The sequence below is a fragment of the Strigops habroptila genome, chromosome 13 (genome assembly GCF_004027225.2).
Source record: "Strigops habroptila isolate Jane chromosome 13, bStrHab1.2.pri, whole genome shotgun sequence".
In the NCBI taxonomy this organism is placed as follows: Eukaryota; Metazoa; Chordata; class Aves; order Psittaciformes; family Psittacidae; genus Strigops; species Strigops habroptila.
Window position 1 is genome coordinate 9,531,125 of NC_044289.2, and position 17,335 is coordinate 9,548,459.

General features: G+C 43.1%; 2 protein-coding genes across 5 annotated transcripts in view; both read left to right on the forward strand.

Moving 5' to 3' along the window:
* The first annotated feature begins 43 nt into the window (after nt 1-43).
* On the forward strand, nt 44-17,252 carry SPATA2 (spermatogenesis associated 2). 4 transcript variants are annotated; one of them, XM_030502547.1, is made up of 5 exons: nt 175-295; nt 3,135-3,560; nt 5,261-5,662; nt 7,580-7,666; nt 16,173-17,252. In XM_030502547.1, the coding sequence occupies exons 2-5, from the start codon at nt 3,243-3,245 to the stop codon at nt 16,377-16,379; spliced, it is 1,014 nt and encodes a 337-aa protein (XP_030358407.1). In that variant the 5' UTR covers nt 175-295; nt 3,135-3,242; the 3' UTR covers nt 16,380-17,252. The 4 variants fall into 4 exon arrangements, with proteins under 4 accessions (XP_030358406.1, XP_030358407.1, XP_030358408.1 ...); XM_030502548.1 differs by lacking the exon at nt 7,580-7,666 and having other exon boundaries at nt 176-295; XM_030502549.1 differs by lacking the exon at nt 16,173-17,252 and having other exon boundaries at nt 177-295; nt 7,580-10,686.
* The window catches only part of LOC115614988 (opsin-5-like), a 30,523-nt gene continuing 29,582 nt past the window's right edge, over nt 16,395-17,335 (forward strand). Inside the window, exon 1 of the mRNA XM_030502554.1 lies at nt 16,395-16,484. The gene's annotated coding sequence lies outside the window, so the exon portion shown is untranslated. The remainder of the gene's footprint in view (nt 16,485-17,335) is intronic.

Below are 17,335 nucleotides of genomic sequence, written 5' to 3' on the forward strand. Positions count from 1 at the left end.
ACCGAGAGGGGGTGTGCGTGACGCCCCGCGTCGGAAGCGGTCTCACGGCAGGAGGCGGTGCTCGCCCTCCGCTTCCGGGGCGCCGCTGCGAGTTGCCCGCTCCCGCCGGCAGCTCCGGAGCCGGCGCCGGGAGGGCCGAGCCGAGGGGCGGGCGCGTCCTGCCGCGGGGCCGCCGCAGTGCTCCGCGGGGCCTGCGGCCTCTGCTGCTGAGCGTGTGAGGGGTACGCGGCCCCGCATCCGGGTCACCGGACGCTTCCGGCCGAGCGGCGGCGGGTCCCGGTTGCGGCGCGGAGCGGTGAGGGACGGGCCTGGCCCGCGGGCTCCGAGCGGGCGGCGCGGCGGGGGTGCGGGCGGTGGGCGCTGCGGGCCCGTCACCGGCGAGAGGCGGGAGGGAGCCCCTGTGGGGCGGGCCCGGTGTGCAGCGGAGGCCGCTCACGCCGCGGGGGTGACGGCAGTGGCCGCGGCCGTGCCCGCCGCTCCCCGCACCGAGCGGGCTGGGTGTCGCTGCAACAAGTGTGTCCCCCGCAAGCGGGAGCGAAACGGCTCCAGCGCGGTGCGTTCCTCCCGCCCCCTTGTACCGCGGGCTGGCATTCCTCAGCGGTGCGGTGTGCTCCGGTGCTGTTCAACAGCGTTTGTGTTCGGGGTGCGTTTGTTTTCAAGCAAGTTGGCGTTCCTGGTTCCCTTTACCGTGGGTTAGGAGAATGCTGAGCGTGTCCCGTGCTTTTCCCCATGTGCCATAAGGATATTTGTGTGACCGTGTCCTGCCAAGCAGCCCAGGGTGGGCAGAGTGGTTGGATCCCTCAGCTGAGGTTTTGACCCAGGAAATGGATAGAAATGTTTTCTCATCTCACCCGCAGAAACTAGACTCTGGTCAGAACTTATTTTTCGTGCATCTCCCTGAAATCTTGAAGTTTTCAGTCAATAATTTGCAGCAGAACGGCCCTGTTGCCTTCTCTGTTGCATCAGCTAGTGTGCTTCTTAAAACTATATTTATCTTTGCCTGCTCACATATTGAGGGCTTTACCAAGCCTTGTAACCATGGTTGTTCGCTGCTCGGAGCCTGCCTGGTGCTGGGTGGGCTGCCTGGCATGGGGATGTTTGGCTCTGGAAGCTCTGTGTGCAGGGAGCAGGGCTGTGAAGGGTCGCTGGGGTGTTTGCTCTGTCGTGTTTTGCTTTTTGGCTCTGTCAACTCTGACTTGCATACAAACAGTGAGTCAAAATGAGAGCTGGCGGTGGCTTTGAGTGTCACAGTCTGCAGGGCCTCAGTGGAGGACTTCCCTTTTGTGTGGGGACTTTCCCAATTCTGACATTTCATCCATGTAACCAAGCGCTTTTGTTTAGTAGTTATTAACAGGGGAGGTGGAAGAATTGTAATACTTAATCCAGCTCCTTGTCAGCTTGACTTGATCAGTCTTGTTCTGGGGGTGTATTACTGATGCGCAGACAAAGATCCTTCTCTGAAATTCTTTTGTGGAGCACTTCTTGCTGAGGAACAGGCATTCCATTGTCTTTGTCCGCAGACTTCATCTTGCACAACTTAAGGAGGAAAGATCTCTGGGAGGGAGAAGGGTTTACTCCTGTCCCTTATGCTCAAATGTTAATTTAGAACTCCACATTTCCTGTGATTCACAGCTTGTCTCTTGACAGCAGTGCAGTTTTCTGTGGAAAAAACGAGAGCAGAGTGCCTTTGAGCAGAAACTGAACTGCTAGTTAACTTTTCCCACATGGTGTTGTCATTAAGTGCAGCCTTTCATCAAGTAATAGTAACTGCTAGGCTGTTGGGGGTTTATTTTTGTTTGTTTTCCTGGCCTCTTGGTTGTTGGTTTCTGTTGGGTTTTTTCCCCCCATTAGTGTTATGGCTCCTTTTATTCAGTTAATTTTGCTCTTAACAGTGATTTTCATTTTAACAGGAGTGTGTGGGGGCATTGATCAGCATTCTAGCAGCTGCAATTAATATTGGGTGGAAAGTCTTTCCTGAAGTGCTGTTTCAGACTGACTACAACTGAAACAGTGCATTGATTTCTCCTGCCTCCCGTCCCCGTGGTTCACAGCTGGGAAGTCTGTAAGGGCTGGATTGTGGTTTTATTTAAAAAGCAAAGGCTGTGGTCTGCTTTTTTGATCACAAGTTGCTCAGGCAGTCGAGATGGAGTACGTTGGCTTGTTCATTACCTTGGGTTTGGTGGTTTTAGGAACCTTCTTTTGCCACCAGCTTTTGCTGTGCAGTATGTGACCTCAGTGAGGTGAAAATGTAGATGAGTATATACATTAATGCAACTATCCCTGCAAACAAAAGCATACATGATGTAAAAACTGGAACGGCTTTGCTCTGGTCTAATAAAGCAGCTATAAATGGCAAGTATAGCTCTTTCTTGCTGAAAAGATTACAGTCGTCTTTGCACTGCCAGTATTGAGCTGAAACTTTGGCTGTCGCTTGCGGCAATCAGGGAGTGTGTTCTCTGTAGGATGGCTGCAGAGCATTCCCAGAGCAGGGATGGCCTGGGTGTGCCGTCAGGTGGAATGTGAGTGGCAGGAAGTGTTAGAAAGGCAAAATAAATAAATCTGCTCAAGTCTAGGGGCACTAGAGGAAACAAAACGTAGATGTTTTCTTAAGTTGAGCAAAAGAAACTTCTTTAGGGGATTTTTTAAATCTCTGTATCACTCTGCAGGGCAAAAAAACCCCCAGTCAGTGACTGATTATTTAAGGTGTTTGAACTGAAAGGGCAAAATAATATGCAGAGGAGAGACCCTAAAAACTCCTGTTTCTCCCTAAAAACTCCTGTTTCTCCTTTCAGTTTTTTTGGTTTGAGTTACTTTTGCCTTAGTTCCCTGAGCCAAGGAGCCCTCAGTCCTGGCTTTATTGCAAAACTCTCAGGGCTTTGCTCAATGTAGGTTTGTTGTACTGCTTTAGCTGGATAACTGGAAGAGGAGTAGAGAATGACAGCGAAAAGCAGAACAACAGCATTTCTGTAGACTCCTGCACTTCTTATTTCTTGTGCAGAAACTTAAAGAGGTTGTTCTGGGAGCTGCTGCTCTGTGAACCATTTTATGGAATCCTGTGAAGCAGATGGGTGCTGTGGACATCTGGGGTTTATGCAACTGTGTTGATTTGTCTTTGTTTTCAATCTTTATTCCAGAAGAGTTGCCATTACTGAAGATTCTTAATGCCAGATAATCAACCTACTGCCGAATAACCATGAAAGAGACGAGGTAGCTGCCCAAGCGTGAGATAAAAACTGATTTCAATGGATTCAAAATACAAAGACGATTTATTTAGGAAGTATGTACAGTTCCATGAATGCAAACTGAGTGCCTCTGACAACAAGCAGCGTCCTATTAATGATGAATATTTGCGAGTGGCAGCCGCAGCCTTTCTTTGCCTTCCCAAAATTGATCCCTTTTATAGATTCCGGTTGATAAAGTTCTACGAGATGGCTGAAAACTCACTGAGATCTGTGAAATCCTCAAGTTTACATTCTCTACATAATGCATTCAGCATGCTCGAGACAGTTGGAATTAATCTCTTTCTTTACCCCTGGAAAAAGGAGTTCAAAAATATTAAGGTAAGGCATTTGATGTGTGGCCATAGTGAGAACATGATTTGTGTTGCTTTCTTTTAACACACTTCATGTATTTCTTTTAAAGTCTTTTTTTCCCCCACCTATTAGCATGATGTATATGTTTGTCTCTATACAGTTGGTAAACAGAAGCCATAGGAAAATTGCAATGTAAAGTGTTGTGCTGGCAAGAATATCCCGAGAGCAGAAGTACAAGTACTATTTGCATTTATAATGTAACCATAGAATAGAGAAAGAGTTTATTTAAGGTTTTTGGTCAGCCTAGCCTGTTACAATATCTTAATTTCTACTTTGAAACGCTTTCACTAGGGTGAGTGGTCAAGTTGTGTTTAAGCTCACTCAAAGTTTGATTTTTGTCTTGGAACAGCTATTAATGGAGCACAAGTACTAAAAACCATTGCATGCTTTCAAGCGGATGCTTTGCTGGGGTTTCCACAAGTTATATGATGGTGGTAAAGGAATTTCTCTAACAAGCATTGTTTCCAGAGTATCTTTTATCTGCTTGTCAGCTCTCAATTCATGAAGCTTTGATTTTAATGTACTTTCAAATTATTTATCTATGCCAGGATCTCAGAGGGAAAAGTAGGAACTTGTACATTGCTCGGCTTGGGTGCTGGAAGTCAGATAGTGAGTTTTCAGCTGTTGATTTTTCTCTTTTACCTTTTCCTATATGCTTATTCAAAACTGCCACAGCATTTCAGTAATGAATGCTGCAGGTGACTTACAAGAACAGTTTTGATGCTTGAAAGCTGGATGAAAACACTGCTGGTACAGATGTCTGAAGTAATTTGTGGGTTGTGTGCTCTGTTTGTTTTTCTTAAAGATGCTGTTTCACTATTTAGCAAAGAATTTCAACATTAGTTCCCTAAAGGGAAACTATCTTTGTTCAAGTTCTCTATATAAATCTTTTTCATCTTATGCTTAAGTTCTGGCCTTTGAAATGTTGGTTGATCCATCGAGGATAGCTCTTGATGCACTGCCAGTACTGACTTTGGTTGTGCAGTGTGGATCCAGTAGCTGTTCTATACAAAGATAGGATGGGCAGGCTGCTCTTGCCTCCAAGCTAAACCAGTTTGAATTGTGTTAAGAACATACCTCAGATATGCCAGATGCTAAGGATTTTTCAACTGCACAGACTCATTTTTGGGGGTTTTTGGGCATTTTTAGTGTTTGACCTAATACAAAATTAAATGAAACAGGCATTTGAAACTGCAAAGTAATAGTACAGTGTATTTAAAACTGAATCGAAGAGGACTTTGATACTCCCACAGTGACTTAGCGTTCCTGTTACCTCTAGCTAGCCCCTGTCCAGGGACAATACATGAAATCTCTGATTTTTACCTTTCATGGTAGGCTTGCTTGTAAATGCAAACATATCTGGTATGCGTAAAAGTTAACGCCAGTGCATAGCACAGTGATTTAAATCAACAGGGAGGACATTATGCTAATCAGGATTTCAATTTGAATGGAAACTCTCCTACTTTGAATTTGGCTCATGCAGAATTTCCATCTGCTGAGCAGGAGGGATGCAGAAATGGAGTTCATCTTGCCATGGGAGTTGCATGTGTTCACTGTGGTTATTATTCTATTTAATTATATGGTATCTGTCACTGAATTATCTGAACATCTAGTCCACCACTGAATTTGTAACCTAGTTTTCCTTTTATTTCCCCCCAACCCCTTAGACCTACACTGGACCCTTTGTTTATTATGTAAAGTCTGCTCTAACTGAAGATGATGTAAGGCAAATTTTGAACTACATGGGCTATGTTCAAGAACTGGGAACAATGTATAAGCTCAAAGAGCAGGTTGATGCCATTCAAGTGAAAATGGTTTCATTTGAACTCTTTTTGGCCAAAGTGGAATGTGAGCAGCTTGTTGAAATTCACTTGCAAGTGAAGGATAAAGGTTATTCGGAGGTTGATGTCATAAATGAACGAAAAAATAGCACAGAAGATATTAGAGGCTGCTCAGAAGCCATGAAACGGCGTGTAGAGTGCAAAGAGAACTTGAACACTTCCATGGCACGAATGGTACTCCAGAAATCAGCAAGTGAACGGGCTTCTAAAGATTATTTCAAGCCAAAGGTGAGCAAGCCTTCTAAATCAGTGGACACATATGATAATTATTGGGAAAGTAAGAAACCACCTTTGATGAGCTCACTGAGTCTGAGGAAAGAACCATTTTTAGTTGATGCAGAAGATGACATTAAAGATGAGATTATCCGTCCATCACCCTCTCTTCTGACAGTGTCAAGCTCCCCACACGGGTGTTCAGATGAATTCTTGCCAACTTCATCTCATCACAATGGCATGCTAAGAACAAATGTCCCTTACAGCTCCTATTTTTCTGCTCAAGAGGACTTAGATTTATATACTGATTCCGATTCTAGAAGTATGTTAAACTTTAAAAGACAAGAAGCTATTAAGCCTGATGTATGGCTGTTAAAAAATGATGCCAACCCTGTTTACCACAAACGCACCCACCTAGCCAAAGAGACAGCTTCCCTCAAGTGCCAAAACTGTGGCGTACCTTGTGGCACTTCTGTTTGCCAAAAGTGTGACAATCTGTACAACTCTAGGCAGGAATACCCAGCAGTGAAACAGAGCGCCTATTCAATCAAACCGCTTCCGAATGATGGCTTGCCTCCTGCGTCTTTAAGGGAGAAATCTCAGTACACATCACAGACTCAGAGTCAAGAGAGAGCTGCTCAGTTCAGTTCAAAATCCAAATCTTCAGGCACCTCGCGCTGCGGCTTTTGTAACCGGTCCGGAGCTGCAAACACTTGCACGTTTTGCTCAAAGGTCTCATGTGACACTTGCCTCAATGCTTACTATTATGATCCCTGCTGTAGAAAAAGCGAGCTTCACAGATTCATGCCTAACAATCAGTTAAACTATAAATCGTCCCAGCTGTCCCATGTAGTTTATAGATAGACTTAATTAGTCTGTTTTGGAGGGGAAGGAAAGGGGGAGGGGAAAGGGCTATCTTAACTAATGTTCTGACTCCACTGATAAGAAAATAACACTGACCTCTTACCAAAAGAACGCATCCAAATGTTTGGAACCATGGTTCAGTGATCAGGTGCCAGTTCTTGATTTTTGTGGCTTCACAAATGCTGCAGATGCATTCGATTTCATGCTGCTATAATTTAGGTAACTCCTGAATGATCATTACCTTTCAGTTTAAAGGGGGAGAAGAGCACATTTTAATTTTTTTTTTTCTTTAAAACTTGGCAGCTGTTGTATGTCAGAAAAGTGACATCTCACCTTTCTCTTACATTGCAGTCATCTCCTTGCCCAAATAAAACCATGCAAGGCTTGAAAAGAAGGTCTGAAAATTTAAGGTTCTCCTTTTCTATGAGTGATGAAACTACTGCCGGTTTTTGGTTAAAGTATGACTCCCAAATGTTCAAGAGAGATGTGAATGGCTTGTTTTGCCAACAAGGACTACTTTTTTTTTTTTTTTGAAGTGTGTCTGCATTTCTTAATCTCCAAAATGCAAACACCAACAGCATCTCTTCCTTTTGTCTTTACGTTTCTTCCTTCTCCCCTTATCTCCCTGTTGTTTATCTCAAGGTTATAGAATCTGAATCTGGACAATTTGTGCTTTATTTTCTGGTGTTGCCAATTTCATCCTACTGGGTTTTACCGTCCGGTAGTTCAAAAAGGTGAACCTGTAGTTATGTTACTTAAGTTATGCCCGGAGTGTTGTCCTTCCAGATGAGTACTGATTTTAATTTACCTTCTGTTGCACATGTATTAAGTACTGTTCTTTGTACTGTAAATAGGTATTTGGAAACAGTTTATTTTTAATAAATATTTAATATGTTGAGTTCTTAAAAGTGGTAGAATCATTATAACTATGAAGTCTCTCTGGGTTATTTGTTCAGGTGACTTTTTGTTTTTCCTTGTACTGTATTTCATAGCTTATTATAGTCACTGTGGCAGACTGATCAATTTTTGGGTTTTAATCTGACTTTTTTTTTCTCTCCTTCTGACAAGGCTACCACTAGTCTGAGTGGAGTCTTGTGTAAGAATTGCAGGATTTTGGTTCTCAGTGCACGCTTTTCCTTTGTGGTTATGGAAATTGTAAGTATAAATGTTATGCTTGCTTCCAAATTCACTGCCAAGTCTGTAGTGTAGTCCAGCAAGTAAAGCACTGGCCTGGTTAAAAATCAGACCTCATTTGTGACTCCTGTTAAAGTAAACCCATCAGTTATGGATGTGAATCAGATAGTAAGATTTATCTGTATTACTGTAGCACATAGGAACCCACGCGGAGAACCAGGACTCCGTCGTGCTAGGCTCTGTACAGTTTGACCCCCAGACAACACCTGGTTATAAATAGACTTTAGTTTTTTATTAAAAGGAAACCCCCAAGAATCCTTCTAACTTCCTTATTCCACCTAGCTGGTTAGAACAAAGTATCAGGCAACCTAATCTGATGTGCAGAATTAAATGTGTTTAAAATATCTGTAAAAAACTCTAGCTGAGATGTAGAAACTGTGTAGTCCACTTTGCACTAAAATTATTCACTTAGGGGTTTTTTTAAACACTGTTAGAGTCTAGGCTTCTAAACTTAAATGTCCATTGATCCCTGTGTGACAGAAACATGCATGAATGATCATTTGACTTACATTTTTTGGGTGGGGGGAGGGCTTGAGGTAGGTAGAGAGGGAAACTATATAGGCTAATGTTGTAAAATAGCTAAAATAATTTTAGCCATAAATGGGTGTCAGAAGTATTATGGAAATAAGATGAAACCTGAGTCTTACGGAGGGCTGAGAACAGTAAGTTACTGTACAGTTTGCACTAAGAAACAAAGTGAATGGCGTGTGTTTAGCAATCAGGGAAAATTCCGAATCAAGTGACTGCAACCGAACATAATGTTATAGGCAAGTATTGCCTTGCTGACCCTGAAGGTGGGGGTGAATATTGTTTAGATGACTGATTTTAAGGTTTTCAAAATCTTATATGTTTTTTCTATAAATATATATATATATAAATATGACACAAATGTAGATACATTATGTATATAGTGAAGAATTTAAAAACAATTTTACTATTAAAATACAGTCTAAGGGTGGTTTTCATTTCGGTGGCTATTTTGGTTTTGTTCATCTTCTGAAGTGTCATGCCTGTTTGGCTGCTATACAGTGTATCTTCTAGTTCACTAGTTCAATTTCCATATGGCTACTCACACTACAGTGAATAACTAAAACTGTGATGCCACGTAATTTTTACGGTGAACATAGCAGGGACTATACTTGCTTTGAAAAAGAAAAGTCCTGTGTATATATGTCATGGAATACTGTAGTACAAAACTGTGTTGAATTGAAGTGATACCATGCTCTATTTTTGTGTATCTTACTGTATGAGGTTGCTGTGATTGATACAGTAAAATATATGCTAATTTAAAATGCAGGTGTTTTGCATCTGATTTGTTTAAATTAATTTATGTTTTGAAGGAATTTAAAAATAAAGAGGCCTTTAAGAAAAGGCTTAAACTCTTTTCTTAAAGTGGAGTGCATGTAGCTGTCTGTTTCACAACTGCGTTTTGCATGCAGAAATGAGTTGGTGCCCAGAGGTAATCTGAGGGGCAAAAATGGGCAAGAGTGTATGTATCATGAGCCTCAGCTTTATGAAACTGGATGTACTGCTTGCAGAATGCAGAGCTTTTTTTAAAAGCGTTTATTTTCAAGTCTTAGCAGCATGACTCAGTTTGTTCCATAAGAGCATGTAAGCCAATATGTCAGCAGTCTGCAGCAGACAGACTAACGTGGGGTGGAGAGCAGGTTTCATAGGTGATGTGAAGCTAACAGACATTGATTTCCAGCCTTGACTCTCGATGTCATACACACTTCTAACGAGCTTCCTGATATAAGCTGCATCTCACAGAAGATGTGTGATACTACTGGTGTACTTTTGGCACTTGAGTTAGGCCTTCTGGCTCCTTCTTCATCCTGCTAGCTCCGAAGCAGGATAGTTCCTCAAGTTCCAAACTAGATTATTTTTAAATTTGTCCTTTGTGTTAAAGCATATCAGGCGAATGCTGAAATGCCAGAAGTGCCACCTCTACAAGTCCTCTAATCTTATGATCTCCTGAGGTTACTGGAAGCATCAGGGATGATGATAAAAATCAAGCTCAAGGTAACTAAAATATTCTTGCAGGAAATCTTATCTTACATCACTCTGCTTCTTGTGCTGATGTAGTTCTGGTGCGTATAAACAAGACTTTATGCTGTTTTACTCGGACATTTCTGATTGCAGACCTATGTGTGTCTCCTGTGTCTTTTGCTTTCAACAGAAATTTAAAGGTTCAGGACACTATCAGCTAGTTCAGACTTGATGGTTTGAACTGACAGCTTCCTAAATTTATTTGTTTCTGGAAGATACCTGTGGATTACAAGCATTTACTACCTGTTGCTTAATTATGCTGTAGAATTTATTTTAAGGGAAAGATTCACTTTTCTAAATATTTGTTTAGAACCAGAAGCTAATCTGAGCATGGTGATAATTGACACATTGCCGGGAGTGACTAAGAGAAAAAGCAGGAGGTGATTCCAAGTTAAGGTAATGTTTTTGATGTACCTGTTTTGGATCTGATTTAGTTACTTCCCTGAAATCGGTGGGAGTTAGTCAGACCTTTCAGCATGGCCGTTACTGTGGTATCTAAGCAGCAACTGAGCTGAGCTACAAATGTGCCTATTTGTGAAGGATGCCCCATGCTTCTTTCTGAAAATCATTGAATGTGGTAGCGTTTGTCTAAAGACTGTAAGTATGTAAATGTCTTAGAAATCGTGTATAAAATTAATTAGAATTGAACACTGCAGTTACTTTTTAATTACTTTTTCTTCAGTTGGTTGTATTCTCCTAGAAAAGATTTTTTTTTTTTTGTAACTTGCCTTGCCAGTATGAAAATGTAGGGGCAGGGAATCAGTAATTAAGTAGCTTTCTGGTTTTGTACTCCTACATCCCTGCTGTGCAAAACAAACTCCGAGGGCAACCTTTTGCACCGAGCCTCTATATGAAAATGAACAGACAAGCGCATCAGATCATCTTATGCAGTGCCTGGAGGAAGGCAAAAGGTTGAAGTATGTGATATGGCAGCAGCTCTTTTAACTCTCAAATCCTGCAGACATGCCACATAATTGAAGCTCTTCCATCTGAGGAGAGGTGTAGGAGAGCCAGAGAGCAGCTGCTTTGTTTGACAGGCTTGCTGTGCAGATTTCAATGTGCTAATGTGTGGAAAGCAAGGCTGTTCCTTACAGCATTGAAGCTCTCTGCGTTGAAAATATCTTGGCATATTTTATACTGTGCAGTGGGTCTTGGTTCAGACCAGAATCTGGAGTCCTGTGACAAGGTAACCTGTGTAGCACTAGAGGTAGTCAGTGCGCTGATGGGCAGCTACCTGCAGCCACACTGTGCCAAAGTCAGAAAAGGCAATTGTAATACCAGGCTGTCTGTGTAGAGTTGTGGGGATGATTGACCTGTAACCAGGAATTTACAGCACCTAGCAGTACTCGAAGTGTAGCAGTCCTTACAATTCCTTATTTTTCCCCTCCTGCACTGCTTTTGCTGCTTTCACAGTGGGAGACAGACTATGAGAGCTCTGGCATTGCTGTGAGTTGTTGCTTTTTTGGATATGGCTGCTTTGCTGCTCTGACCTCTGCAGACGAAAGGATGTTGTCTCCTTAGAAGTCCCTGCAAACATGGGAGACACTGCCTTTCTCAGAGACTCTGGGGTGCTGCCGTTTGGTTTCTGCCATTTTGTAAGGCAGAGTTGCTCCAAGATTTTCCAAATGCAGGCAAAATGCTTCCCCCATCTGGACCATGCTGCCACAGATGCCTTCCTGGAGAGATGGGTTTGCTGTTTCCTTGCCCTGAGGAATAGCAGGGTCAGAGGCTATGATTACTGCTGGTCCACCACTGCAATCAGCTGCCCATACTCCTGATCTTCTCTCAGTGGCGGCAGTGGGTCTGGTTTTCCACTGTGGTAGCAGATGAAAAGGGGCTATGGAAATATTCCTGACATCCAGCAGCTTCCCAAGTTGCCTGTGCTTAAAGCCAGGCATGGACTTCCACTGAACTTGGAAAGGCTTTGTGCAGAAAAGAGGTGGGCAGGTGGAAATGTTCCAGATAAAAATGAAACAACCTGCTCTGGTATTTTTCTTTAGCATCAAGAAAAGATTTATCTTCCAGCATTTGGAATCTGGGAGGCACTGAAGTCCTATTGCAGGGAACTTCAGATGAGGTTAGAGATAGTTTTAATTACTGGTATTTCTTAGTAGTGGGATTCTTTCTTAGTGCTTCAGATCCTGAGTGTAAATCGTGGTGGTCTTGGTCCTTCTGTTCAGGCTGGTCTCTATCACAGTAGTTCCTGCTTTGAGATCAGGATGTGAGATACCTTCTGGCTGAAGTAATACCACCCATTTGTTTTTCCTGTCTTATACTGAGCTTTTAGTTAATTCTGCATTGTGCAGTTCACTGCACTGAAGACAATGTCAGAGCTCCAAGTAGCTTTAAGTAGTGCAGGATCAGGCCTGCAGTATGTGGCTGACAACTTGCATGTGGCAGCTGCTTCTGCTGTTGTGGGTGTGGGGCTGTCATGCTTCCTGCTTTAGAAATCATTCTCATGATAGTCATACTGTTCTGAGATTTTTATTTTTTTTTTATCATCAACCTGCTTTAAAAAAAGAAAAAGAAAAATCAACCCACAACTGTTAATCAGCTCCTTAGTGAAAAACGCTGCTTTCCCCCAGAGTCAGTAAAATCTGGTGTGTAGCTTTGTGTGCAGCATGCTCCCATTTAACTGCCTTACCTGAAACTTTCAGTCCAGCTTTCTAAAGCACTGCCAGTCTAGTGAACTGTCTTCACCAAAGCAGAGATCTCTGCACATCTCTCCATCATTGCACATGTATAAGCTCTGCTCTGCGCTTTACCTTCCAGTTAGGCGAGACTGAGCTTCTGTAGTGACTCAGTTGTGGATCTGTGCCAGTGGCATGTGTAAACCCCAAATCCTAATAAATGAACTGTTAATCAAAACAGATGCTACTAACAAGCAAGTCTAAAAAGGAACAGCCTGTTTACATGTCTTGGTGCACTTATGCTAACTAGTATATTCATGGTGAACCTTCCCACAAGGCAGCTCTGTGATGGAGAGGAGAGGCCTCTTCCCTGCTGTGTGGTCTGCTGTGTGTGTCCCTTGCACCACTGGCAGTGGGGGGTATGTGTGGGGTCCCACAGCAGGGCCACAGAAGCTGCTGAAAGCTCACTAACAGCAAGAACCTGTGTGGTCCTTTAAAGGGCACAGAGGAACCCTGTTAGATACCTGCGTCAGCTCAGGGTCAGAAGATCTCGCAAAGGGCTGAGTCCTGGCATGAAGATTCCCTCTGCATTCCTAGGTGAAGTGTGGCTGGGTGGGAATGTTGAAGGCAATCCCTGGAAATAGCTGCATAGCTGTTCCTCAGCAGTTTCTGACACTAGAAGCCAGCAGACACCTGACAGCACTTGGGATGTGTAGATGGGGTTGTCTAACTGGAGTGATGGCAGGTTTGTTTGGCTAGGTTTTTTGGACCTATTCTCCATTACAACCAAGCATGAGGTGAGCCTGTAATTACTCATGTGGAGAGGGTTGTGTTGTGACCGCAGAGGGACAGTGGAGGGAATGGGCAGAGTGCCACTGATGGCTCTTTCTGTGCCTGGTGCTTGTGTGTGCCCGAGGAGGAGGGTGGCTGTGTGGATTTACTGGCTGCAGCAAGTGCGGGTTGACTCAGAGACAGAAGCAGAAGGGGACAAGGATGCCATCTGCCACATCACCTGCTCAAAACCTGCTTCCTCAGGCTGCATTGCTCAGGTTAGCCATAAGCCTTTCTGTTCAGAGGGGTCAGCTCAGCATCACTGTGAAACACCTCTCGGGAGCTCAGTTTCACTTGGATGGAGCTGGTGGAGGTAGCTCATTTATTGGTCCTGAGATGTGCACTGAGGGGAGAATGCCATTTCCATCCCTTTTTGCTTTATGCATGGTTCCTGGCCCTAAAATGCAAGCCTGTTCTAGTATCTTTTCACACAGTATTAAATGAGAAGATGTATTCTTATAGCTGTAACAAGTCTGTTTTATAAGCTGGCTTTGGGCCATCTCAGCAGAAATCAGTGGGCTGCATGCATATGCTCTGCTTCTCCTTTTTAGGGGAGAGTGGGGAGAGGGGCTTTATTCCCCACGCTCTGCCTCTCTGTGAGAAGTAAAGCCCCTCTTAGGGCATCTATGATTAAATTATCTTATTCTCCAGAACTTAGCAACAGAAATTTCTGAGAGATATTCCTAATGCCAGGAAGGGGAATAAGCATGCTTATGCATTTTCTGCTCTGCTTTGCTGTGAAGTCGTGTGGAATAGCTATAGATGGCACTCTGGTATTGGTTACTGCTTGTGCCTAGCCGTTTCTGTGCCGCAAGGACAGAGCACAGTGAGGCTCTGTCTTGGGAGAATAAGATCAATTTGGCCAGCTTCTGAGAGAAGATTTATGTACATCTTCTGCAGCGAACACATGATGTGATCAAGGCAGTACCGAACGGTAGAAAAGGTAGAAATTAAATTTAAGGAATAAGCTGAAGCCTAGTGGCACAACAGCATCATACTGTAGCAATACTGTTTCCTGCTATACAGACTTTTTATAGATAGTGCTTCCATGTAGATGATCTGGCATTTTGGGTCTTGTGTTGATAAGGATTTAAGGTAACTTTGTTTAAGGGAATGTTTTATTTAATGTGTGTTCAGGCTTTCCATCTCCTAAGAACTGGTGCTGGAGGCTGTGGTGCCCTACAGTACCAAAGGGGCAGGCTGCAGTGCCTTTGCAGCTCCAGGACAGAACTGAGGAGGTGCTAGCTGAGCAGAGGATGTTCTTAACCTCTATCTCCTCCTCCTAGGTCTCCAGTGGAGAATTTCAGCCTGAGAAAACCACAAAACCTCTTCATGTGAATTCGTAATAGAAATAAGACTTAGAATGGGTGAATAGAAGGGGGTGTTTGCTCTGTGTGTAGCCCTTGCCCTATCGGGGAGGGTCTTAACATTGTCGGAGTTTGTTCAAGCTTGAACAGTGCTTCACATGCACAGTCAGTCTCAGAGATCTCTTTCTTTCCCTCTCTTACTCTTGCGTTTCAGTATTCAGGTAGAGAAGCACAGATCTTAAGGTCCTTTCCAACCCTAACCATTCTATGATTCATTTCAAGTGCATTCTCTACTCTGCAGATCACTGCCAGGCCCTGAGGAAAGTTTCCCATGTCTAGGTTTTCAAAACTGCCTTTCGCTTGGACTCCTTTAGTGACTTCTGCCTGTTTCAGGAGTCAAAGTCTGATTCACTTTCCATTGTGACTCCTAAAGTCTTGGACTATTTAAAGGCATATAAAAAATTAAAAGAATCTCATCTGGCAGCATAGAAGCCTGTGGTGTTTGAATCTTTGATGTGAACATTTCTCCTGCTTGGAGAATAGTTCATTTTAATGCTGTGAAATAGAGCATGATAACAGTGCTGCTGTATATACTACAGTGAGCATTGTGTGCTGCTTAATAAAATGATGCTCCTCTCCAAGAATTTCCTTTCATAATGAGAGAGGGAAGGTGCAGTGTTCATGTACTAGTAACTCACACCTAAAACTTCTGGCACAAATTTGTCTTTAGTGTAGTTCTGCCTGCAGCTGGAGTTAAATTCTTTCTTCCTGGTTCAGTGCTCACTGCTTCAAATACAGCCTTTTAAATGTTGCAATGGTCTAGATACCTTTGGAACCTAGTGTATGTCTATTCTTACTCTGCAGGGAATTTGATAAGCAGAAGCGAGGTTGAGACATGAAGATGTGGTGTGTAGCCATTGTTGTACTTAGGTTTAGCTGCAGTACAATGGAAAACTGAGGAAGAAAACAACCTGTTTTCTGTAAAGTCATTTTTTGAGATGTTTTAAAACACTGAGGTCTATAAACATGATTTTGGTGGAAAGAAAGGTGAGAGATTCTAGGAAGCAACATATGGCTGCAGAAGTGCAGAAATGATCAAAACCAAATGTTTCTTGTTGTAGTGCAAGTGAAGCGTAAGCGTAGAGTGTAATCACTGTATTTTGCTTTTTGGCTGTTCTGAGTTTGTAGTCTCGGGGCAGGTTGTGGGCATCTTCTGGTACTTTTCAGTGCTTGATTTAAAAATCTTCTTCTTCCTTTCATTGTACTTCCTACTTCTTTTCAACAAGGCTCAAAGCCTGTTGGCAAAATGACTTTTACTGAACTCCAGTAGGATGCTCACATGTCTTGGGAGTGAATGTAGGTTTGACACTGATTTGATCCTGCTTTTCATGCCTGCAGCTTATCACTCAAGCTCTCCAATGAAGGACTTAATTCCCTCAGTCACATATTTTCCATATGACTAGATAATAGCTAGAGGCAGTGATTTTTCTGTCAGTGCTTGGCACTGTGGATTTTGTACAGAAATCTCATGGCCATCTGAAAAGTGGTCTCAAAAACAAGCACTGCATTTGTTTGGAGTGACAGGATAAAACAAAGTGATGGGGTGTTCTTATTTCTACAGCACTTAACATTTGTCTTTTTTCTCCCCAACAAAGCTTGAAGTCACAGGGAGGTTCATTCATTGTCAGCAGATACCTTCCCTGTCAAACTGAAAGTCATGTCTCAGTTTCTGTTTGTACTCCCTGGAACCTGGTGCTTGTGAAGAGCACCAGCTCAGCTGCTGGCGATGTCCAGATTTCACCCACCTCCCAATGGGCTGAAGGTTGGTTGGTTGGTTTGTTTTTCCTGATGCACTAATGCCATGACACCCAGCAGCTTTATCCCAGAAGCAGCTTCATGAAGGGGAGCCTGATTTCCAGTTCTGTTCAGTCAACAGCTTTCCCTTAACCAGCAAGCAAAGAAGTTTGTAAGTGGGTTTGTGATTAGGGAAAAGAGTCTGCTACGAACCTTACTGAGACACTGAAATAGCTTATGCACCAGTCACCAGGGCACTGTCTTTTAATCATGACTGATACAGTTCTTTACTGAAGACAAAGCCTGGCACTATAATCTTTGTGCTGGTTTTATGTTAGTAGAGGAACACTGATTACAATGTGGTTAAACTTGAGCTTTACAACAAGGAGAGGAACCAAGGGTACAGAATTAATACTGATAAAACCACAGGTGTGAAAGGCTCATTAAAAACTATCAAGCCATGGAGTAGAGGCATGTGTGAAAGAAATTACACCAGTGCCAAAAAGCAGTATGAGTAGGAAGATAAGGGGAGAAAGTTATTGGCCTGACAGTCCTTCAGAGAGGAGGAGGAAAAAATTGGCTTAAAAATTGAGCCTGATAACAAAGTGGTATCTAATGACTCTACATGCGAAAGTGACTTTTCCTTGAAATACTAGTTCTATATTCTAATGCAGGAAAGCTTGGTAGTAGTAAAGGAAGTTGATAGATTTCAAAGGGAATATTAATTAGGAGCAACTTGCAAGTCCAGCCAAAGATCTATTTAAATTGATGCATTTCTCATGGAAATTATGCTGCCATGTGTTTTCCTAAAATAAAATGACTTAATAAGGTACTAAGCCCGCATGTGTTCAAAGTAGACTTTGAACATTAGAGAAGAATAAAAGGAGAACTAAAGGAATTCACTCTGGAGTGTGAAATAGCTGTTCTGCACTGCTACGGGGCTGGGTGGCCTTCTCTGTGCCAACGAGCTTGGGGTGCAGCCCTTCCCACTGCCCTAAAGGTTAGGGAACACACGGGAA

Bases quoted from the DNA above. Each gene is read 5' to 3' on its own strand.
- SPATA2 (XM_030502546.1), top strand. From the start codon at position 3,243: ATGGATTCAAAATACAAAGACGATTTATTTAGGAAGTATGTACAGTTC. The intron at 3,561-5,260 runs GTAAGGCATTTG...CCAACCCCTTAG, and splicing joins AGGAGTTCAAAAATATTAAG to ACCTACACTGGACCCTTTGT.